The 24,844-nt window shown below is 38.4% G+C and overlaps 1 protein-coding gene across 1 annotated transcript in view; it reads left to right on the top strand.

Moving 5' to 3' along the window:
• ZFYVE16 (zinc finger FYVE-type containing 16) overlaps nucleotides 1-23,286 on the top strand; it is a 29,094-nt gene extending 5,808 nt beyond the window's left edge. Inside the window, 17 exon segments of the mRNA XM_061478749.1 lie at nucleotides 188-2,364; nucleotides 6,743-6,839; nucleotides 7,877-8,047; nucleotides 8,890-9,041; nucleotides 11,073-11,371; nucleotides 11,373-11,448; nucleotides 11,937-12,060; nucleotides 12,148-12,303; nucleotides 12,916-13,140; nucleotides 14,913-14,995; nucleotides 16,459-16,563; nucleotides 17,452-17,602; nucleotides 18,238-18,318; nucleotides 19,001-19,162; nucleotides 19,985-20,091; nucleotides 20,539-20,703; nucleotides 21,544-23,286. Of these exon segments, the coding sequence (XP_061334733.1) occupies nucleotides 188-2,364; nucleotides 6,743-6,839; nucleotides 7,877-8,047; nucleotides 8,890-9,041; nucleotides 11,073-11,371; nucleotides 11,373-11,448; nucleotides 11,937-12,060; nucleotides 12,148-12,303; nucleotides 12,916-13,140; nucleotides 14,913-14,995; nucleotides 16,459-16,563; nucleotides 17,452-17,602; nucleotides 18,238-18,318; nucleotides 19,001-19,162; nucleotides 19,985-20,091; nucleotides 20,539-20,703; nucleotides 21,544-21,705 (4,493 nt within the window). The 3' untranslated portion in view covers nucleotides 21,706-23,286.
• The last annotated feature ends 1,558 nt before the right edge of the window (nucleotides 23,287-24,844 follow it).

The raw sequence follows: 24,844 nt of genomic DNA, 5'->3' as shown, positions 1-24,844 counted from the left end.
TTAGTTCCTGCACTGCCTTGTTTTCCAGTAGAGTGATTTTGGTCAGATGACTGTTACCATGGAGTTTGAAAGTAGCCTAAGCCAAGTGAAAGCTTGTATTCATCAGAAGATGGAATTTAGAGAGAATACACTATGAGAGAGAGGAGTTTTACACACTTTGTTTTTTATTTCTTTTTGCTTTAAACAGATGAATATGACTGCAACAGAACACCCCAAAATCCATATGGCTCAAAACACCATTCGTTGTCTTCGGTTCTGGATTGCTTACAACTTGTATACCCAACACCAAAACTGCAAGAGAATGCTAACAGTTGTACTTCATCAGAACAGGTCTCTCTAGCTAGCCACCTTGGAGCACCTGAAGTGCTTCCAAGTTACTCACCACAGAACGAGCAACAGAATGTTTCTGGACCTGATCTTTTGTCCACTGTGGACAGCAGTTCCTTAAATGAAATTCAGGCTTCAAACCTGGGAAGTTGCAGTGTACCTGTGTGTGATCTGGTTAATGACACAGGTAACTTAATCCACTCAGTGGCTGCTCAGGAAGATACTCAAAAGTTGCAGCCAGATGACTTCCAGTACAGTGAAAGCTTGATTGGCTTTGATGTATCTTGCACACGTGTTTCTACTTGTGTGTCATCAGCTGGTGTTAGCGGTGTTTCAGGTACAGAGCGGAGTGATGGGAGCTCAACACTACAGGAATCGGGACATCTTAAAACTGAGGAGGTTAATAATTTAGCTTTAAAATCAGTTAGTTATGCTGCAGCAAAGATCTCAGTTCCATGTGACGAGCAACCCAGGACAGAATCTGTAAAGTGCAGCAAAGTATCTGAGCAGCTTGAACAAACTGCTTGCCTTGATACGGTGTGTGTAACATTACAGGGTTCAAATGTGTACAGTCCTGAAGATGAGAAAGCATACGAAAAATTGATTTGTGAGCCACAAGATGAAAGCACAGGTTCTGCAGCCAGCGAAGAGACGTATGGAAGAGATGCTACAGAAAAGGAAGACTCAAAGGATGAGACCAGTATTGAATCGATGCCTTCAGATCTGGCCGGGAGGCCTCAGTTGCACAAAAGCCATGCAGCATTACCTGTAAATGGTGTTTTACCAGGCTCCTCATTTGGAACAGGAGCTAAAGTAGAACTGGAAAAGAAAATCATAGAAGAGAATGTAGGTACTAAAGAACTTAGTAACAATGAAATACTAAAGAGTGTTACAACTTCATGTATTTCAGTTGAGGACATCCAGGCTTCACTGTTGTGTTTTCCACTTCCTGTATCTATATGTGGTTCTTTAGTTGTAACAGACAAAAATGTTACTCCCTTACCTCAAAATGTGGCTGAGGTTATTAGTGGTACTTTAGCTGTTCATGCTGGAATGTCTAAAATTGATCTCTGTGGTAGGGAATCCTGTGAAAACACTGACTTGAGTGAACCAGAAGTATATGTAGATAAAATCCATGAAAGTATTGTGAAAAAAAGTACAGATGAAGAGAGGTGTAATAATGAAAATGTAATTGATGACAGTGATTCTCAGCAAATTGAAGCTTTTGCTGCTGCCTTCCTAGACTGTGAAGCTGAGCTATATGGTGTTGGTGTAGACTCTTATTACAGTGAAAGTCTGAGCCCAGTTATGTCTGACTTTACTGTGGAGGAGAAAGTTATTAAAAGCAGTACTCTAATACGCGATGCTGAGCTTGATGATTTCTCGTATGGACAAAGTCTTCAATCCAGTGTGTTGAAGTCTTCAGATGATGATAGTAACTTAATGGAAGCTGATGCAGATGAAGGGAATTTAATAAATGTGAACCACCTGGATTTCACAGAGCTCACTGAAGAACACATACAAGCAAAACTGGAAGACATAACAAGCGTTAGTGATAATCTTGAAATATCTCTTACTGCCAGTGAATCGGAATCTGCAACAGAAGAGAGTGTGTCTGGTAGTCGGGACATGATTGAGAGCAGTAGTGAAGCACTAGTTCCTAGTGTTCATGCTGAAGGTGCAAGACCAAAGCAGTTGCTTGGCCTTTCCCACAAAGCTGTTTGTCAAAGACAACAGAAAATAACAGATGTACTTGAGAGGGAGAATCAGGAAGCCAGTTCTGTTATCCCAGAAGCTCCCCTCTCAGGCACCAGCCAGCAGGTTGGTAAAAATCCTTACCCTGAGCACTCCGGGGAAAGCTGCTCTGAAGCTGAAGGAAACCAAACATCTGAAAATGTGAAATCACTTAAAATACCTGCAGTTCTGTCCTGGAAACAACCATTGTGGGTTCCTGATTCAGAGGCACCTAACTGCATGAACTGCCAAGTCAAGTTCACCTTTACAAAAAGACGGCACCACTGTCGTGCATGTGGAAAGGTGAGTTAACTAGAGAGGGGCCCTGTGATGCTGAAAGCAAATTAATCCTGATTTAGGAATAACCAAAGTACAGAAGGGCAAGAATATTGAAAGGTCTTTTTCTAGGCTTAAAGTATTTAAAAAAAAAAAATTTATACAGGTATATGTCTCTATATATCTTCACAGAAACTTAAAGACTGTTGGAAAAGACTGATAATTAGTAAATGCATGACATTACATAAAAAGTAATTAAGTTCTTGTTGTATCTTCCATTCCTGACTGGATTGATATCTTTGTATAGAATAAGAAAGGTGGGACAGTGGTCTCCTTCTTAGTAGTCGTCGTGAATTGGCTTTTTACACAGCTTTTAAGTTGAACTTAAGTATTAAAGCTTAAAAAAAAATGAGGTGGTGATGATGACAATTTTAATTTGGGTAAGTGGTTATACCAGCTGTAAAATATTGTCCATAAACTGGAAAGATTGCATTTTTTCAGGAGCTGTAACAGCAGTACCAAGGCAAAGGATTTATAGCCTAAATCTGTCCTCCCATGTTTTTAGAAGTATAATTTTCTAGGGGAGTCATCTTGGGGAGGGGAAAAGTGTGCTACTTTGACGGCATGAATGGTACTCACCAGTTCAGCAAGTAATCTGTAAAATTTTTTTCAGACTGTGGTCTTCTGCAGTGAGTGGATAACACCAAAGCTTATTCTTAATCCAGAATTCTGTTGTGAGCTGCTGTGGTTTGTGCTTGTGATAGTGCATAAATGGAAATACTAAAATACTAGTGAACTTATTTTTTAGTCATCCTTTATCCATAAAGTAAGCTTTATGGATAAGGATGTAAAGTAGAGACTAATACCAATACTAACTAACTTTTTGCATCCCCAAAGTTGAGAGGGTTGGCTGTTTTTCCCCAGGATGCCTCTTCTAGCAGTGTGTATTCAAAGCTTAGTGAACTAAAATGTAGGTCTGAATTTGGCTGCTAAGAAAATTAAGAACTTGACATTGTGATAGCCTAATAGTCATTGAACTTAGCCGTTTGGCAGAATATGAAGCTTTGTAACAGTTTAAAGCACAGTTCTTCAGTGTGTTTCATTTTACTCATAAGACTGTCTTGAAGTTCCTTTTTGCATTTGCTGTGAAATTCTTGCACCTTGTTTAGAGAGAGGTATAAAAGCACCTCTTTGCACAGTCCTATTTACAGTCACCAGCTGTTAGTGGTGTTGATCTTGTGTGTTAACAGAGGGGGTTTTGGCAGAATAGTTTAGGAGGGGCCTCACCATGCGTGTTCATTGGGAGAACGAGTGAAGGCAATACGGGTTATCTGAACTTTACAGATACTGAGTGCTATGCAGTTGCAATTGCCATAGGTTTTTGAATGTGCAAGTAGCTTAACTTTCTGTCTTGTAAGACTCTGTGTCTCTTTAATAGTAGCTTTTTGTTTTAAAACAACAGCTGAAACCTAAAACATTTCCTTGTGGACCTGTTGTGGGTTGTGGTGTTTTCAGCCACTTGGAAATAAGGAGAAACAGATAAGAATTCACTGTCATCCTTTTCTTCCTTATTCTGGAAGACAGCTGTAGTTTTCACATGATCCTGCAGCTTTTTCTATCAATGAAAATGGCAACACTTGTGAATTCTGGCTTCTGTGCTGGAGGGAAGTATCAGGTTAGTGGTCTCTGCTTTCCCTCCCATCTGCAGCACTTGTGAGGTGAGACAACTTCACAGTTTCTTTGTTGAGGTGTTTATCTCTTGTTGTGGTACCCTTCTTCTTCCTAGCTCAACCAGGATCAATTTCTTTGCTCAGCAGCCTCAACTTCATCTTATTTTCCCTGTTGCATTACCTGTCCCTTTAGTTTGTCTTTGTTTCTTGTTTCCTCTGCGTTAAGATTAAGCTGTTGGTTCCAGTGGCATGAAATTTAAGAGGATACCTATTTTGAAGGATAGTAAGGCTTAGCATTTGAAGCCCTAAAGTGTATTATAATTCTTTAGCAATTAATCTTCACAAGTTACATTCTTGAGATCTTTACTGAGCATATGCATTTTCAGTTGGGTAACACTGTAACACTAACGCAGAAGCAATTGGAATAGTTTCTTTCTCATGCTACACTGATCACTGTCCTTACAGTGACTTTCCCTACTTGAAGGAGTTCACCTGTAATAATTTTATTTCAACCATCACTGCTGTTTGGTTGGTTTTGATTTTGGGTTTGTTTTTTTTTTTTAATCCACTTTCTTCTCCTGAAGATAATTAGGAGTAGCATGAGACTAACCGTTCTTTCCACCTGCTTAACTCTGTCAGAGGTAGAAGGCTTCTGTCAGAGCAGGGTTTCAAAAGATTCCTTTTGTAAAGGCTAAATCTGACTCTAGAGTCTGCATATAGCTAAAAATGGCAGGACTCTTTAAAAATCTGCAAATCACCCTGAAAGAACATAAAGGAAAAGCGAGAAAAGCATCAGATAGTTATGGGAACTCTTGTAGGAAGCAGTTCCAGTAAATTCTTTGAACGGCATTGTGCAGGTGTAGTCCAGGCTAAAGAGATGCATTTTTTTCCCCCATTCCTAGTTAAAACCAGGATATATATACTGTTGGTGTAGAAGAGCATATTCTGTTCTTTCAAATCAGTCTTCAACAAGCTTTTAAAATACTTTGATAGGAGTGACTAACATAAAGGCAACTATGCTTATTCTTTCTAACAAAACTGGGGAGCCTACTTAGACAACATAATTCCTGAACCAGAGTTGGTAAATATGTTGGGATGCAGTGAGGTCTGGATTAGACAGTTGTCTGTGATGTAGAAGGATTTCCTGGCAAACTGGTAATGCTTGTTATGGAGAGACTGCAAGATCAGTGGACAAAGAATGGATCTTTGCAGGTATGAGACTGGATTGTTTTAACCATCATCTGAACCCTAATGAAAGATTTCAACAGCTACCTTTAGAGGTAATACTAAAGCAGTAAAACAAATCTGACCCAATTCTGGGGTTGAGTCTGTCTTTCTGTCACTGTTGTTTCGTGTAAAATAGTTACAAGATTAACAGAAGTATGAGTGAAGTTCAGAATAGGTGGTGCACCCTGAATCCTTTTCATCATTCTAGATAAGAATATACATTCAATATCACTTATGTCATCCTTGTTGCTGCTGTTTGTTGTGTACATGCTATGGGTTTTAGTCTGGATATTTTTTTTTTTTTTTTTACATTTCTGCATGAGAAATTAAGATAGAAGTAATATTAGGCTGCAGAGGGTTTAGAATCAAGCAAGCGTATTTCTTGGAAGTATTCTGATTGCTGTGCAGTTGTGTATCAGCTGCTTCCAGCTATGATCTCAAAAAAAAAAAAAAAATTAAAATATCCATTTTTAGCTGTTTTGTGGTTGGCACATGGTCTTATGTGTTTAGATCCACTCACACCAAGAAACTTTAGATTCTGCTCCATTTCACAGCTGAGAGAGTGTTGCCAAGAGCTGGGTGCTTGGCTGTGTAATGTGGGTGTGATTGGTTTGAAGGAAGGTTGGTTTATAGGCATCTAAGGATTGCTTTCGTCCAAAAGAAGTAACAAGGAAATTTCAGCAGTGATGATAGAGATAGCTTGTGGTGCAGTTCAGGGCAATGGGACTGGAAGAACCCTTCACAAAAGCAGAGTTAGCAGACTTTGTCGTTTGGCCCAAAATGTGGAGCTTTTCTGATTCTTAATCACAGACTGGTTTGGACTGGAAAGGACCTTAAAGCTCATCCAGTTCCAGCCCCCGGGCAGGGATACCTTTCACTTGACATGTCCAGCCTGGCCTTGAGCACTGCCAGGGGTGGGGAAGCCACAGCTTCCTTGGGCAACCTGTGCCAACGCCTCACCATTTTCTGTGAGAATGGGAGGAACTTTTTTCCTAAAATCCCATCTCAGTCTCCCCTCTGTCAGGTTAAAGCCATTCCTCCCTGTCCTGTTCCTGCAGGCCCTTGTCAAAAGCCCCTCTCCAGCTTTCTTGTAACCCCTTTAGGCACTGGAAGCTCTAAGATCTCCTTGGATCCTTCTCTTCTCCAGGCTGAACCAGCCCAGCTCTCAGCCTGTCTCCAGAGCAGAGCAGCTCCAGCTCTCAGAGCACCTCCCTGGCCTCCTCTGGACTCGCTCCAACAGCTCCATGGCCCTCTTGTGTTGGGGGCCCCAGAGCTGAATGTGCTGAAAGACTTTTTAGGCTACTGCTTTCCCTTATCCTCAAACAGAAACGTATTGTAAGATACACATAATAAAGCTATTTTTATGCTGCCATACTTCAAAAAATGTGTGTGCATGCTTATATAATGCAGTCCTTCTTAGTAAGAGGAGTAAATAACAACAGGAACTTAATTTAGGAGATAATGTGATTTTTGTCTGTAATATTTAATTCAGTCTTTTTCTGGTTTAGGTTTTTTGTGGTGCCTGTTGCAGACGAAAATGCAAATTACAGTACACGGAGAAGGAAGCAAGAGTGTGTACTGGCTGCTATAATGACATTAGTAAAGGTAAAAAGGTTTTTTGAGTAATTGCAGTAATCATTAAAGAAGAACAGGTACAGCTAGCATCACTTTAACCTTCATTCTTTTTTAAGAGCTTCTGTTACTTTAATTGGTGCATGTTTTCCTCTTTCTGAGATGGATGGAGGAAGAGCACAGTTGTACATCTTAATTGGATTTCAGTTCTTGCGTTAAACTTTGAGTAGCAATCTGGTTATTTTTTATTAAAAAACAAAATAACAACAGCAAAACCAGCAACCCCCCCCGCCCCCCGAAACCAACAAAAACAAAAAAAAACCAAACCCCAAAAAACAAAAACCACAAAAAAAACCAAAAACAAACAAAAAACCACAACAGGTTTGAACTCCAAAAGCCTAAGCATAAAGTTATGCTGTTGGGTCATCTGTGGCAGAAATCTAGCAAAAAGTGATCCTCCCACCACAGTAGCGTTCTGTGTGTTTAAAGGCCATACCCCTGCTTGTTTTCACATGTCATTTGCCCATTTTATGTAGCTTTTTGTCCTGATATTTTCACAAGTCATAACAGTATTACAAGAATTGAATCATAACTTTTCTTAACTGAAAGCTAAGCAGGGATGCTTGTAGAAACAGGGAAAATTGAGGTCTGGATCATTAATACTTAAACAGCAACTTGAAAGCGTACCAGATTTTTTATATGCCACGTGAATAGTTTGACTTGGTAAATGTGATATATGTATTTGCACCAAGGTGCAGGGATCGCATGATTCAGTGTTGCCACTGCAGCAGCAGCAGCAACATGTGCAAGGAGGTCTGTTTGTATCTTAGAAATTAATTAGGCAAATGTGCAGGTAGAAAATCACGAATTTCCGTCTGTACAATAGCTTGAGTGTTCATTTTCCTTAATTAGCTCTCAAATTGTGCACTGCTTTTGCAAAAAAAACTACCCAAAACAAACCAAAAACCAAACAAACCAAAAAATAAAAAAATGAAACCCACCCATAATACTGCATTGCATACAAAATTGAATTGACTGCGAGATCTTAAAAACTAACCGCATCCTTTTAGCACAGGCATTTGAAAGGATGATGAGTCCAACTGGTCCTGGCCCAAATTTCGGTGTTTCTGTTGAGTATTGTACTGTTCCACCTTTGGAGGAAGCTCAGATACCGGGTAGTGCTAGCTCTTCACCTTCTGCATCATTACCTACACCAGTACTTAAGCAGCCTGGTATTGAAGGTATGCTAAATACAGTGTAATAGATCTAACACTTCCAGGTTCTCTTTGGAAGGAGTTGTTTATCACATCATGGATTCATACTTGGTATTGTGCTTCTTTTTTTTTTTTTTTTGGGGGGTGGGGGTGACGGAACTCAGCTGGTACACTGGAAAGTTACTTTTATTTCCCACTTTTGATGCTATGTATGAGTTTGATCAAGCCTGTCTTAAGTCTGCATTTATCTAACGTGAATGTTACTTTTTCCTCTGTTTATGTTGTAATATTTGTGTGTGTGTGTTGATACTACTTTCATAACTTCTATATAGTGTAAAAGATCTCTGGCTTGCATTGTCTTGCAGTAAAAGCAAAAAGTAGTTGCTAAGGGAAGACTTGCTAGGGAGCAGTAGGGATTCTTTTTCTATGTAAATATGAACGATGAGTGGCCAAGTAGTGTCTTTGTTCCACTTCTATTAAACATCTGACCTTCAATAAAAATAATTTTTTTAAACACAGCGATAAAGTTATTTTTAGAGAGTATTTCATCTCTTAGTTGTGAAATGCACTTCATTCTCAGCTTATTACAGAGAGGTGATTGAGGAAGTTGCCTTCCTTATATAGGAATTGGTAGATTTAAGTATAGCATGGCAGCTTCCTCTACGAGTATGAGGGTTTTTTGCATGAGATTTTTTTTTTTTTTTTTGGCATGACTGAAGCCTGGCTGATGTCAAACCATCTACCTGTGCTGGTGCCAGTAAACTGATTCTCTATATATTTGGGTGGAAAAGGGGCTTAATTTTTATCCTTTCAGCTTTCAGAACAGTACAATAATATGAAGCCAGCGTTGTTTTCTCAACCTGTCCTAGGGCTGTGCCCCAAAGAACAGAGGAGAGTTTGGTTTGCAGATGGGATTTTGCCAAATGGTGAAGTGGCAGATACAACAAAACTTTCATCTGGAGCAAGGAGGTCATCAGAGGACTTAAGTCCAGTAAACCCTGAGTTGCCAGAGATGCATATGGTATGAATTAAGAAGCATGTGTAGGTGCATGCATTGCCTCTTGAAATAGGTTTGCTTGCTATTGATGGGGTCCCTTATGTACCATAACACAACTTTTGTTTTACAGCTTTTGGAATCTGAACTAATACTTGATTATTTTTTGGGTGGTGGCTGTGAAATCCATAGGCTGAAATCATATGTAGATCATACTTAAAGGAGACCATGTTTGGTTGGTAATATATGTGAGCTTTAAAAATGGTATTTTTAAAATACCAAATAAGTTTGGGTTTTTTTTTTCTACATGCCCTTGATTAACTACCTCTGTGAGGGTAACCTGAGTCATAGTTCTTAAACCTGCCATTAGCAACATGATTATAGTAGCAGTCTGTGGGGTTTGTTTTTTTTTTTCAGTGGCTTGCTATAGTTTGCCTGTTGAGTTGGATTAACCGTAAGTTGCTTAATGCCCTTGAGTACTACGCTATAGGGTGTGGCAAGATCTGTGTATTGCTTCTAATGTTAACTAATACTGAACTGACAGGGGGATTGACTTTTTTATAGTAGATCATATTCATGGTGTGGAACTAGTTACACTTGACAAGAAAAGTCCAAAGAATTATGAGTTTGTTCTGGAAAGATTTGGAGGGATTCTTCAGCTTTTGTTTTAAAATAAAACAACTCTGAAACACTGTTTCAAGCAGTAACGTAAAGTCTGTGATTCTGACAGCACTGAATAGTTTTTGAAACAAATTAGTAAAGCTATCAACTAGACCAGATCATTACTGTTTGAGGATCTGAGCAGTTTCCACATGTATAGCATGTAAATCAGCCTGAAGTCATGAAGAATAGTAAATGTGACTTCAGTTGAGCAAGGAAGGTCTGCTGTAAGTTGCAGTAATCAAAAGGTAAAGCCTGACTTCCGTTTTGGGGAAAGAGTAAGACATTTTCTCTTGCAAAAGATGGGCAATGTCTAAAATTAAAAGCAGCATGGACAAAGTGAGTGGGAAACAATTTGTTGATGGTTCTTATATGCAACTTCAGAAGCTCAAACAAAACCACTGTACTGCAGCTCTAAAACAAAGGATGTGCTTCACTAGATAACGCATTATCCTGAACATGCTGGCAGAGGGTGCTATGAGGGTCAAAAATATAAAGTGATATGAAACCCCAGCAAGCAAATTCATGGGAAAGAAGTCTATTAGAGGCCAAGTTACTCATGGTTTTGGGGAGGGGGGGGGGGTGTTAACTTTTGGGGTTGGTGTATTTTTATTTTTTTTTAATGTACTTATTTTATTTTTCTGGCACATGTATCATCTAAATGGAGAATCTGTTGGAAGCTGATGCGATGCCAGGAAAACTATTACAGGGCAAGTGTAGGGTTGTTATTTTTTTTTCTTGTTGCAATGCAGTCTTCCTTATTGAGGTAGGATGCAGGTCTAACATACTTGAAACTTGATAGTGCACATCTTGATTTTTTTTTTTTTGGGGGGGGTATATCCTAATGTGCCTGTGCTCATAGCTTTTTCACTTTGTTGGGGGAGCACCATAGTTTTGACTCCAAACTATAAATTAATCAGACTGTAAAATCCTAGACTCAGCTATTAACACATGGTATAGAAATAGAAATACATTTGCAGTACTGAAATGCTGATCCAAATGCTGGCACATTAGTGATGACAGTGTTCAGTAGCTGAGTGGAGAAACAATAATACTAAACAGATTCCTGGAAGGTTGGTTTCCCGTTGTTTTTCTTGCATTTGACTGTTGTATGCAAAAATTACCAGTCTGCAGCATTCTGATAGGAATTTTGTGTTGCCAGACAAATACATTAATGATGCATCTTCACCTTAGGTAGCTCCTAAAGATGGGAAAAAAGGAAAAAAGGCAGATCCAGGAGAGATTTGGTGGGTTGCTTATTGTTTAGAGGAGATGCATTCTCAGAATTTGTGATAAATTTAACTCTTGTTTTTCCTTCTTAGAATGCTAGTAATGAAAATTTAGCTTCTTCTGAGACATGAACGTATATATTTTTATTTACCGATTTATTCTTCATAGGCTGCAAACCCAGAGGAAGATGACATATTGCCTGATGTATGTCCAAAACAGAAGGAAGAAAGTGATGATATTGCAAAAATGGAGGAATTATGTCCTTCTGTTTCTTCAGATGATGCACAGCAGGCTGTTCCAGGCCAGAGTGAGGTGGTACATAGTTATACATCTGTAATTCTAGAAACTGAAGAGTGTTCTCCTGCTGCAGAAGCTGAGAAGACTAGTTCCAGTTCAGTTGAACAGACTACTTGTGCTGTGCCCGTTAGTCCTTCAAGTGACAGGGCACTGTGTGGTGTTGAGAACTGTTCGCAAAGAGATCAGCCTTGTTCCTGATGGTGATAAACTGCCACCACTTCTGCTTGCAGTGGGTGAAAAAGGAAAAATTTGAGAAAATTTAGCAAGATGTCTAAATACAAATTTGTGTGTATATGATTTATATTTTAATACAATTCTAGTAATTCATTTATTTTCTGCACGTTGGATTGTTGGGTAATTGAACATGCATTATTAACAAGATCAGTGTATTATCAAAAGAATGCTTGATCACTTGAATGCATTATAAGTGACTGCTCATTGATGGTAACTAACAGTACTAGAGTATGCGTAAGGAGACTGCATGCACAATTAGTCAGTAATTGCCAAATGAATGATAGCCCTAGTTTCTACCTTTATTATAAGTTACTGGTTTATTTTTATACGTTGCTGGAATCTCAGGCTGAGCTGTTCATAATCTGTAGCTATAAGTTTGGGAATAATTACCACCCTCTTAAAATAGGAGGATGGGACAGTCTTTTTCATATGCTGTGATCTGCAGTTCTTTTTTGGGTGTTTGGTTGACATGTTGAACTAAATTGGGTGTTAATTCATTTAGATCCTCTAGTGGAAGAACATCCATCTCGGCAAAAGATCACCTTGCTTCTTGTGGAAGAAGGTCCTAATCTATTAACTTTTATCCTAAATGCAAATTTGCTTGTGAATGTCAAGCTAATAACTTGTAAGTAGTGCACTATTCCATTGAATTCAGATTTCTTTTTCTGACTGTAAGGTGGCTTGACTGTGGTACCTATCTTTTTAATTAAAGATTCTTCAGAAAAGTGCTGGTACTTCTCAACAAGTGGATTGCATGGTTTGGGTCAGGCAGAAATTGTCATTCTGTTGCAGTGTTTGCCAGATGAAGAGATTTTTCCTTGTGAAATACTCAAATTATTTATTGACATCTACAAGGATGCAATGAAAGGTATGTAATTTTAATGCCTTTTTTTAGTATCTTCTTGCTGATCTCTAAAGCAGAATATTCTCTTTTTCTTGAAGAATTTTAAGTATCTAATGAATCTGAAAAAACTTGAGTGTTAGCCTTGGGTTCCAAATCAACAACAGGAAGAAAAGAATTTTAAGCTTCTCTGTTTCATATGTTTCTGTAAATATCCTGCTTGTAGAAAGGTTTTTTATATTATTACTTAGTCATACTGTGTTGGAGATTCTGGGTGAAAGTCCTCAAGTCTATGATTTAGGGCATCTGTCACTTAATTTGTAGAAGTCCCAAACTCTTACGTATGTAAATGTTTGAGATCTGTTAATCAGATTCACACTGGTGTGTGCCAGAACATTGTACACTTTAGGATTTTTGGTATTTGTTTGGAGAAGCCTGGTTTGATATTCAAGTTAATTTAGTTAGTAAACACAGAGTACTCAGTCTATGGGTTTAGATGTCTGTCAAGACTTTCAGGAAGATGGGAGATACACCCTGTGGCTTGCAAGTCTGTGGGGAGACCACTGTGTGTCAGAATAGTTTTCTTGACTAATGTATTACTTCTCCGTATGTGCAAAGACTCTGTCCCTCTTTCTACAGGAAGGTTAATAAGAAATATGGAAAACATTACTTTTACTGAAAACTTTTTCAGTAACAAAGAGCATGGAGGATTCCTGTTTTTTTCGCCAACTTTTCAGAAACTTAATGATCAGATTCTACCAGATCACCCTTTTCTTTTTGGTGATCTCATCCATAAGCTGAAAGTACCCTGGGCAAAAGTTTTTCCTATCTGTTTAATGTTGAGACTGGGAGCAGAATATGGGGGTAAGTGTCTTAACACTTTAAAATACCTGTATAAATATAAAATTCCCTTTCGAAAATACATGGGTTTTAGACAAGTGAAATATTTAAAATCCTCTTTGCAGTATTTTATATTACACTTGTATAAGACTTATGTTTCATACATGGGAGCCACCTGCTGAGACACTTGAGAATTTACATTGTCCTGCTAGACTCCCTTGATTTAATATTGTTTCTTCAGCCGGTAAGAAAGCTTAAAAAAACAAAACTGACAGTAATAAAGTACCAAAATCTATGACTTCTGTTGTCATGGGAGAAAGGTTTGAAGGAAAGTTCACAGGCCCAGTTTATGGTTCTGGCACATTCATTTCTTTGAATTAAATTACTGAAATTGACCATGTTGGCAAGACATTATTGCTTCATACAATGAATGCAGGAGTTCATTACTTAAAAGGCTAACTTACTATTTAATACATTTAAAATTTCTAGGCCTGTGAAAATGCAGGAGGCATTCTTTCCAAGTGAGGTGGATGGAGAGCATGTAAATGTGCACCACCAGATGTTGTGCAGTGACACATCCTCCACATGGGAATTACTTTACACACTCTGTTGCAAGCTGATGTGAGCACTTTCTGCTTTGTTGTGAATCAACAAGATTCACACTGACTCTCCTCCAGGCTCACCAAAGGAAAGTGTTGATGTAGTTTCCCATCACCTTGAAGAATTTATAAAGCTAGCTTGAGCAAGACCTGAAAGGAGATACTGTCCTAAATGCCCTCTAAAGTAGCTTGTGTGCCTGCTTGAATGACATAGGCAGATAATTTAGCAATGTAAGTGCTGTTTCATATCCTGTGGCACTTGTGGCGCTTGTGATTTAGAGAGCAAGAGTTCAGAAAAGGTGCAGCCAGCAGTAGTTGCTTAAGTGCAGTGAATGTCAAAAATGTATCATATACAACCTTCCTGAATGCATTTTTGATAAATAAACTTGCCATTCTAGAAGCTGTGAGTCCATAAATATGTATCACTTGCTTGTTTATAGATTCCTTGAGTCAATAGTATTTCTGCTGGCTGGTTTCTGTCTCCACATTGGCAAGGGTGGTAGCTTCTCTGTTGGTATTCTTCCTCTTAAGAAACTATTTGTTCTTTTTTTTTTTTTTTACCAATTTTGCATTGTGATCTCACAGTTTTGACTTTGCTCTGCCACTTGTTTTGGTTTCATACTGTGGTCTGTGATGTTTTGCATTTCGTTGCCTTCCCTAGGTTCCTTCTCCATGTTTTTCACATTGCAGCCATGGGACTTCAAAGCATGTTCCTTTGTATGAACATCCTCATTCACTCTATTCTTGATTATCAATACTAAGTGGTAACCTCACTTTGTGTTATAGCATTAACACAAAAGCAGATGTTAACCCATATGGTATTCTTATTCAAGCAACTACAAACCCTTTGCAATCTCTCCAGACGCTGGTGACCCAAAGATTGAACCTGGGATGTTTCCACCCAGATCATCAATTGCAAGAAACATAGCTGACAAAACATATGAAAGCAGCAACAAGTCTCTGCCACGTAATTACTGCCACTAGGAGAGTGGTTCCATGCAATGATGCTGCAGTAGGATTTAACCTTGGGTAGGGAACAGTCTGGAGCAGGGAAGCAGGGGCTCTGGGTCCTTTGGCTGATCAGGTACTGAGATTAAGAGACATGGGCTATAGCTGAAAATAAATACTTGAATTAGCAAGTTTTAGAGTTGTTGATGGGTAAACATGACCTCTTCTTTTTTTCTGCCCTGACTGTAGCATATCCTACTCCTGTAGTAAGTTTCAGGCACCGGAAGCCACTCTTTGGTGAGATTGGACACACAATTATGAATCTACTTGTTGTGAGTAAATGTTTTATTCTCTTCCCTTTCTGTTGTATTTTAGATTATGTAAGTTATTGTCAAAACTCTGTTCTTGAAAGCAGAATTATTTTTGCCAAAGTAAAAGGGCTGGTATTTTTCTTCTCCATCCCTGACTTGAAACTTACCAGGTTAGGTGAGAAGTGAGTTAGAAAAGCTGCATCTCTCATATTCTGTTGCTGTGTATTAGTTCTGGTAGTAAAAATGGCTTTAAATGAACTAGAAAAATGTTGACATTGACACTGAAGTGTAGTGGTTATTGTTCATTTGCATTTTTGTCTTACAAACATTGGTTTGGTGCAGGAAGTCTAGTCTTAATTCTTACATCTTTCTTCATATTTTAAAAAACATTTGAGAGGTACATGCTGTGGTCTAACGGTAATAGTAATTACTTTGTCACACATACTTAATCTTACCACAGTTAACCAGTCTGACGATCTTAGGCAGAGAAGTTTTTGGCAAAATCATCAGACTAAACCAAGTCTGGAATTTGTGCCATTCCATGAGGAGGCTTTTCTTCTGTTACCCAAATAATTTGATTTAAACTTTCAGTAAGCCTGTACTCCTGACCAGAGAGCCTCCTCTTCTGATACTTACATGGAATTTATCTTCAGCACTATGATGAAAAATCCTGTAAGGCTGTGGGAGGAACTGCATATATTATTTAGGTGATCACTAAATCCTCTTCTAAGAGTCTGGAGACCATTAGAGCAGAGATGAAACTGCAGTCTTTGGTTCCTCTTTCCTGATTGCCACTGTTGTTATGTCATTACATAAGGTATCAGAGGAGTTGCACCGTCTGAAAAAGTGTGTTTCAATGGAGGAATCTTACACTTTCATTCCAGGCTCCCTGCCTGATTGGTGAACTGCCAGTACCAGTGTGGCATCTTCAGACTTGGAATCATGGAATGGCTTGGGTTGGAAGGGACCTCTGAGATCATCTAGTTGCTAGTTCCCCTGACATGGGCAGGGACACCTTCCACTAGACCAGGTTGCTTCTGGCAGAGAAAGGAATAAAAATCAGTGCATATTCGACATGGTAATCAACGAATTAGAGTTGTAGAGGACAGGGTGTGGAAACTAATCTAGATGGTGGCTTCTATGCTTTGCTTTTCTGTCAGAGAAGGAAGCTGTTGAGGTGTTTTGTTACCTAAAACACTGTGAGATCCTAATATGTGTGAAGTAGCTATAGTCTAAATAACCCATTCATAAATAGAGTTACCTTGTCAGTGGTATTGATTTGTTAATATATTCACTAAGATACCCTTCCCATACATTACGGTAGGAAAAAAATGATCACTAAGTCGGTAGTCACTTTTAAGATCATTATTCTGAAGAGTCTTAGAGATGTATGAAAAGTACTTTTATGTAGGTGGTTATTTGTAATAAAAGGTAAGGAAATGATACCTAATTGTCAGCTAACATAAAAACTTTGTCTGTTACAGGACCTTAGAAATTACCAGTATACTTTGCATACCATAGACAACCTGTTTGTTCATGTGGAAATGGGTAGAAGCTGTGTTAAAATACCACTAAGGAAGTACAATGAGGTGAGTAAAACCATCTTGATTAGCTTTCTAATCCATACTGCTTTAGTCATTATTTTTTGTATAAAATCAGTCAGATCTTTAACATGAGCTTTCTTTTCTTTTAAAAGAGGGCCTGTTCTTAGAGGCTGTGATGTTGGTTTTATTCTGTAATCGGTTTCTAGGCAGTTCTGCAGGTGAATTCTCCATTTGATAGCTGCTCTCTAGATTACTTCACTATTTGCTGTGCAATAATTTGAACTCTAACCTGGTGTAAGCATGTGATGGGAGAGAGAGCATGAAATGGTCTGAGCACACATTTCATTCTTCCTGGATATGTTGAAAAGTGGATGGTGATGAGTGAAAAGTTGAGCTTTAGGATAACTCTTAAATGCTGAAAACTCAGCAGTAAAAAATCTTTTAGTATATATCTTCAAGCATTCTTTCTTACACATTTCCTGATGATGGTGTTTTGCTTAAAACCTAAATTAAAAAAAAAAATTAAAAAAAAACAAACCAAACCAAAATCCACACAAACCCTGTAAATTTTTCTTGCCACTCTACTTTTTTTCAATTTGTTTACTTTTGCTTTAACAAAAAAAGCAAACCCCGAACAGTAAACTGCATGAGGCTTGATGCATATTTTAGCCTTAAGATCAACAAAATCCCTACAGCTGATACTCTGCCCAGCAGTATGCAAGACTTGCTGTCTTTCTCAACTGAAATAGTATTTTTAATCATGCTTAGTATTTTTTCAGTTAGTCATGGCAAACTGTGTTGTTCAAATGCTCTGGAATAAGTTGAATAATTCTTTGGATTTGTTTTGAGAGCTGCGGTTTTCTTATGTCTTGTATTTAGATGAGTACTGCAAAGTGAGATTTGTCAGTTTAATGACAGATTTTATGTCAACAGGTAATGAAGGTGATACATTCTTCTAATGAAAATGTAATTAGTATTGGAGCCAGTTTTAATACTGAAGCAGATTCTCACTTGGTGTGTGTGCAGAATAAGCATGGCCTCTATCACACACAAGCAATCAGTGCTACTGGACATCCCAGGAAAGGTAACCTGTCTGGTTTGGTTTCTGATGAAAAATTGCATTCCTAAATGGAATTGACCAGTAGGGCTATACTCTTACATCTCCAGTGCCAACTTCTGTGCTTCCTTGTAAGCATAGTTAGACTGTTCTTGTTTAAAGCACGCTGTGTAACTAACAAATTTATGCAAAGGTTTGTAGCATGGAAATACACTTATATCATCTTTTTTTTCCAGTTGCTTTTAGTACTACTGAAGTGATCTAAACTTGAGGAATACCTTCTGTAAATAAAAGTCCTTTTTAAAGGACAAAACCCCCTTCCATCCCACTCAAAAAAAAAATAAATAAATAAAACCATCCTACCACTTTCTTCAACCGTATATACAGAACTTTTATATATACGGAACTTTTTTTGGGTTGCCTATGTTGACTGTATGCAATCACAAAATAAGTTAGGAAAGCTGGTCTTTGTTGCTTAAATTCTTCTCTCCATAGAGAGTTTTATTTCATATCATTCTGTCAGCAGTGGATTTCTATTAACACTGTCAGTATAGTATTACCTTTTTTTCCTGCCTTTTTTAAAAAGGAATACAACTTAAGTGTTAGTGATGACAAACTTGAGTGATACGAAATGGTACTCGCTGTGTTCCTGTTTTTTCTAGTTACAGGTGCAAGTTTTGTGGTGTTTAAAGGAGCCCTAAAAACATCTTCAGGATTTTTAGCTAAATCCAGTATAGTTGAAGGTAATAATTTTGTTCTGTGTGGTTTTCTTCTTAAGAGAACTTGAAAATAAATAAATGCATAAATAAAAAAGAGGCAGGAGTTTTGTGCAAGATCTTAAGATCTTTGTTTCTCAGTAAGATAAGCTTTTTATTTTCAGGATTTTTAGCTTTGTAGAAAACCTACTGCAAACAAATGCTGTATTAAAAAAAAACCCAACATTCTAGTTCACCTCCTTGATTCTATCCCACCACACTGGTTTTGGTTGGAAGGAACCTTAAAGCTCATCCAGTTCCAACCCCCTCCCGTGGGCAGGGACACCTTCCACGAGACCAGTCGCTCCAAGCCCTGTCCAGCCTGGCCCTGAGCACTGCCAGGGATGGGGCAGCCACAGCTTTCATTGCCATATTGATGAAATAGATTTATTGACACAGAAATGCAAAATCTTTGAAGATTAACCTAAGATTGATCTTCTAGCTTTAGTTATATTGCCAAGAAAGGTTTTCATTACTTCCTCTTACATGAGGAATTAGTTCACACCATTTCATTCACACCATTTAGTGTGGTGGTTGTAGGATGCCATCCATTTGATGTGCATTTATTAATGAGGAGAGAGTTGGTCCCACTAGAATTTAAGCCAAGATTCTGTTGAAAATCTGTGCTACTCTTTCTGTAGATAAGTTGGAATTTTAACTGTTTTTCTAGATGGACTAATGGTACAAATAATGGCAGAAACAATGGAAAGCCTACGTCAGGTGTTAAGAGACAAGAAGGACTTTAAAATAACTTGTGGCAAAACAGATACGGGAGACATGAAAGAATATGTAGATATTTGCTGGGTAGAAAATGAAGAAAAAACACAACGGGTAAATGTCTTAAACATCTTAGAGAGTTCTTATGCACAGTTTTCAAATACCCACCTTTAATTTCGTGAAATGATCTAAGGTATTTTTATTGAGAGAAAGTATTGATACTAAAATGTGAAAGGGGCTAGAATGGTAAAGTACCTTCAGTCCTCTAGATGTCATTAATAGAACAATTCTGCTTGTGGTTCAGCAAAATTTATTACTGTTTTCTGTGTTTGGGAAATTGATGGGAAAAGTGTGTGAGCCCTCAGTTTCCTTTGTAAGTCCTCTATCATTAATCAGTTTGTGTGAGAATGCAGTTAATCCCTTTAAACTTCCTAACTACAGGGGGGGTTGGAAGCGCATAGTATTGTCCTTAGCCATTCACTGCTTGGAATGCCAGCATTCAACAAATCAAAATGAGGTATAAGGCATCTTTATTGCATGTGATTTGAATGCTTGTTGCTTTATGTAGCCTCAAACTTCAGTTATGCATCACTAATTCAAAAAGTTTTTTTGCAGGCCACGAGCTTGACTTGGCATGCCGTTTTCTGTGGCTTCTCTGACCAATTAGAACAAACAGTGGCTTTACCAAAGATGTTTATAGCTTCTTAAACCTGTAAGATTAGGTCTTTGTTAAGTGTTGCATCCAATTATGATAGGTTTTTTTGAGGCATCTGTGTTTCCATGATGGAAGTCCTGCATTACATTTGGTTGTAAAGCCATTTAAATAGTCTTCAAGAACTATTGCTAATATATGAAATAATAAGAATTGTCATACAGGTTATTAAATACAAATCATATAATGCTGTCTTGATTACTAACCATGCTGTTACCTTCCATAGAATTTTAAGCCCAATTGATGGAAAATTAATGCAAGGAACTCAGAGTGAGAAAGTACCACAAGGCAGAGACTTTCAAAGAGAGGGAAAAGTCCTGAAGTGTACTGAAGTTAGTAAATTATGTTGTTCTTGAGCCTTTTTGCTATGTCTTTGAATAGTTTGAGTGATAAAGTGATCACACTAAGTGATACTATAAAGAAACAAAGTTATAAGCTGTATAGTCCTACTGATAGGCAGAATGCTCCCCGTAGCTTTTTGATAAGGGCATCTAAAACATCTACCTAATTTTTCTCCTTTGAGAAAGATTAAAAGCATGGATAACGTTATAAATAGATAACCCAGATATTCCTCTCGTCACTCAAGTGTTTTGAGTCGATAGATGAAATACTGTAATATTTTGCCAGCAAACAAGCGTTACAGCTTGCTCTGTTCTGCATTATATGTAAATGTAATTATTCTTTTATATTTATAAATTTACATATTTTTATGTATCTGTTTATATTACTTTGTAATATAACTAGTCTGCTGACTGTTCTTTACCTTTCTGTAATTTCAGGTACACTATTTTCTAAAAACCAATAATATCTCCAGTCCTATTCCTCACCAGTTTACTAAGGAGATTGCTACTGCCTGCAGTACTGCTCTTTGCCCACACCTTAAAACTTTAAAAAACAACAGGATTAGTAAAATAGGCTTAAGAGTTTCTGTTGACTTGGATATGGTAATCTTCCAATTTCTATTGCAGACGCTCCATTTCAAATTACATATCTTTCTTGTAAAGATATTGGGTCTCTGTCTGAATGCTTTTATTTTGCCCCTCCCCAGAACCAGACTGAGGATGAAATTTGATGATGAAATTTTATGCAGAAGCTGTCTTAATGATTAGGTTTTTTTGAAAGGAATAATCCTGTTTCCTCATTCTGCTGAAATCCCCTAATGGCTGTTTGCAGTAAGCTGTTAGTCCTTCCCTAGTTCTAACTCTCTCTGGCACTTAACCTGCCTCCAAGGTGAGTTTAGGGAATCACAGCTAATTTTCTGATGCTTTTCTTGAAGTATGTAGCATTTTGCTGCCTAAAATAGTTCAAGATCTATACTGCAGAAAAGGATGGGTTTGCCTGGCTGAAGGTAGTGGAGAGAGCAGACAAGGCTACACAGTGTGGGATGCCGCTTAGAAGTAGTTCAGATCCTTCTCTGTCATACCTTATCTTTTTTGAGAGAGGCTGGAAATACAGCCCTGAAAATGTAGTTTCGGTGGTATATGTTGAAATTAATCTACTGGTAACTGTGATACTATGATATAATCAGATTGCTTTTGGACATCAGAATGAAGCAGCATGAGACACACAACACATATGACCCTGTAGACCCTGTGGAGATATCGCTCGTCTTTCTCTTCAAGACTTACTGGTTGTGACTGACCTCAAAACCAATTCACCTGCCAGTCTTCGAATGTTATTTTGTCACTTCATGCTAGCCAAAATACTCCAAGAAACTGCACTTTTTGTGTTGTCTTTTTAATACAGAAAGTGTTAATATCAACATTAATATGTTTTCCTTATAGGTTGACTACTTAGCTGGATCCGGAGGTCACCTTCTTCCACAGAAGTATTTGAATGAATTGGACAGTGCTCTGATCCCTGTGATTCATGGTGGAATGTCAGATCCTACAAGTCTACCACTGAAAATGGAGTTAATGTTTTTCATTATAGAGCATCTGGTTTGATTAGGTTGATTACAAGCAATACTCTGATTTGCTAGATCTGAACACCAAAGTTACAATGCTACAAACACAGAAAATGTTAAAGTTCTAAACCTGTTATGTCTTAATAGATTTTCAAATTGTTTTTTAAACCCTCAAATCCTCTCTGGTTACTTTACCACAAAAGACATCTTGTTTGTAATGTTTCCTGAAGTTCTGAAAGTTTACACTTAATACATGTGCAAAAGAGGGCAGGTTTTATTACCTCTACACAGCTGTAGCATTTACTTTGTGTAGTGTAACTTTAAGCCATAGTCTTGCCCCTTAAGCTCGATAAATGCATTACAGAAAATTGCTGTGGCTACACCTTATCTCTGCAGCATCTGCTTTTCCATGTGCAAGTGAGCTAAAACACTAAAGTAAAAGCTGGCACAAAACTCTTTTCTTGCCATTTGAGATTTAAATGTGAGATGCTCTGCAGCTGACTCCAGATGTCATATGTGGGCGCCTTCTGACAGAGGTTTGTGGCCTGCATGAGGAGGAATTTCACAGGTATTTTTATGAAGACTTCGTAGTTGAAGTCCTTCACATCAGGATGTTATGCTGGTGCTTCAGGAACATACACGCTGAATTTTTTTTTTTTTTTTTTTTTTTTTTAGATCAGCTGATTTCTTTCTTGCAGTTATAAGGATTTGCCTAACTTGAATAGATGCTGGTTTTATAAATACTATTTTTTTCTTTACTCTGTGTTCAGAACTCCTGATGCAATTTGACCTTTCAAGGATTACTAAAAAAAAAAAACAGATTACCCTTGAGTAATCTATATGTAGCAATAAATCAGACAAGAATTCTGCAATGTTTTTTCTGCTGGATCTACTGCGTTGCCAGTTCTTAGTAGCCACCTTTACTTTCAGGGAGAATAGATTTATTAAGTGTGGATTTTTCATTAACAGATTGATTTTTAGTATACCTGAGGTTCTTGCATAGGATGTATTTTTTATACTGGGTCATTAAGATCTATTTATGTAGTTGTAATACATATGTGACTTGTACTGAGGTTCAGAGAACTGGGGTTTGGTAACTGTCACACAACTGTTCATTAAGAACAGAACCAAAATTAAATATAAACAAGATTTGTATTGTTTTCAGTAAAAATGCTGGTACAGTTTTCTAAGGAGAGTATTGAAACTTTGATGCCTTCTTGATGCTTATAAGGGGATATTTTATGTTTTTGTATCAAAAACTATTTATAACTTAGCCTGATCTGCTCTGCTGTTACCTGTGCTTTAAAATACTGGTTTTAGAAAGGTTCAGGCTTACGATTTTACCCTAGAGGAAGCTGAGGCTGCAGTCAAGCTGATTAATGCAGCCTCTGCAGAGAAACTGCAGTTCTGGGGAAGAGCTGAAGACCACACGAGGAACAAAACCTGTCCCAGCATGAAAAGAAGCAGCATCCAGGCAGCTGAGGAGAGGCTGGGGCGGCCAGGCCAGGGGGACTGTGTCCATCCTGAGGGGATACATAAAGGCAGCTGCCTCCTGCTGCTCGCTCTGTACTAACTTCTTTCAAGTAGTGATCAATAAAGTTTGCTAAAATGCTTGATACCTGTCATGTTAGTTTTATTGTGGGTTTTTTAAAATAATAATGACCACTTTCTGGGGGCAGTATCCTGTCTTTGAAAGCTTTTTTCCCCAGAAGGCTACATAGAGTCATAGACTGGTTTGGGTTGGAAGGGATATTAAAGCTCATTCATTTCCAGTTCCCTGCCACAGGCTGGGACACCTTCCACTAGACAAGGTTGCTCCAAGCCCTGTCCAACCTGGCCTTGACACTGCCAGGGGTGGGCAGCAACAGCTCTGGGCAACCTGTGTGAAGGCCTCACCACCATCATTCTATTTCTGGGCATTTCTAGGCATTCCAGTTTCTAGGAAAGACCTGCAGTGGCCTCACTGAGCCAGCATCACCCAGTTATCAAAGGAGTGACTTATTTACAGGTGGACAGCCTGCCCAGAGTTTCACATAGACTATGTCTTTAAAGGCACTGGCACTGAGGATCCAGCGAAAACACTCCAGGGGCTGTGCCAGCTGCCTCTGGGGCTTGCAAATGAAAATTCAGGAGCAATTACAGTCTGTTGTCTTCAGGTGTTCTGGGTTAGTTACCATTGCTCATCAGGGCAGGGCTGGGCAGGAGCGGAAAAAGACAAATTGAATCTGCCCATGGATATCGAAGACTAGAAGAAGGGCCTCTGTAGTACATGGGTGACAAAAGGAAGATGGGAAAATGGGGCCCATTGCTGAGCAGGGCAGGGACCTGGTTACACAGGACATGAAAAAGGCTGAAGTACTGAATACCTTCTGTGGTGGTGAAAATGGATCAGACACTTACAGTATGAACAAATTCTCCAAAGCAGAAAACAGCTGAGGCATTCACAAGATCTCTCTCTTTTTCCTTTTTTTCATTGAGCAGAGGGAGTTCCAGGTTACAGTTGTAGCAGGTAGGAAATATCTTTGCAGACAATACTGTGATGTTATAGAAGGTCCATGTTTCCTATCTATTAAAGCACCTTGCAAAGATACCTGTAAGTTTCACGTTTTTATTCCTTCTGACTCAAATTAGACATGCGCTACTCAAATGGACAGGAATTACCAAAGAAAACAAATTAAGAACTATGCACATGGATTCACAAAGAAATGTTGCTCTGGTTTCCTTTTTCTTTTCTCCGTTTTCTTCCATCTGTTCATCTGCAACCTCCAAAACTTGAAGGCTTCTTGCCTTGCGCAAGAGACCACGAAGCTGCTCACTAACAAATGCTGAGGAGTTTCATAACCAAGCCGACTTGTATCCAATTCTTCAGAAAAAGTGTCAGTCCAAGACTTTTCCAAGGAAATGCAGATGCACATTAATTTGATGCCAAGCCATCTTTCTGCTTTCTTGACAGCCTGCGTGGGAATTTTACCTGTTACTGGCTTCAGGACAGTATGGACAATCACCATGGGATCATTTTTCCATTGCAATGAGATTTTTTTTTAATTATTATTTTTTATTACAGGGAAACATTCAAGCTGACTGCAGAAAGCCACATTAAATCCCATGCAGATATAGACCTTCTCGCTGCTCAGAGTAACCTGTTGCCCATTCAGGAAGAGGAAACCCAGTGCAGGGAT

Source organism: Pezoporus flaviventris, unplaced genomic scaffold (genome assembly GCF_033815535.1).
Source record: "Pezoporus flaviventris isolate CSIRO_AGI_PZ_B2104156 unplaced genomic scaffold, CSIRO_AGI_Pfla_v1 ptg000131l, whole genome shotgun sequence".
Taxonomy (NCBI): domain Eukaryota; kingdom Metazoa; phylum Chordata; class Aves; order Psittaciformes; family Psittacidae; genus Pezoporus; species Pezoporus flaviventris.
Note: the sequence above shows the minus strand (reverse complement) of the source record. Positions and strands in the feature narration are given on the sequence as shown.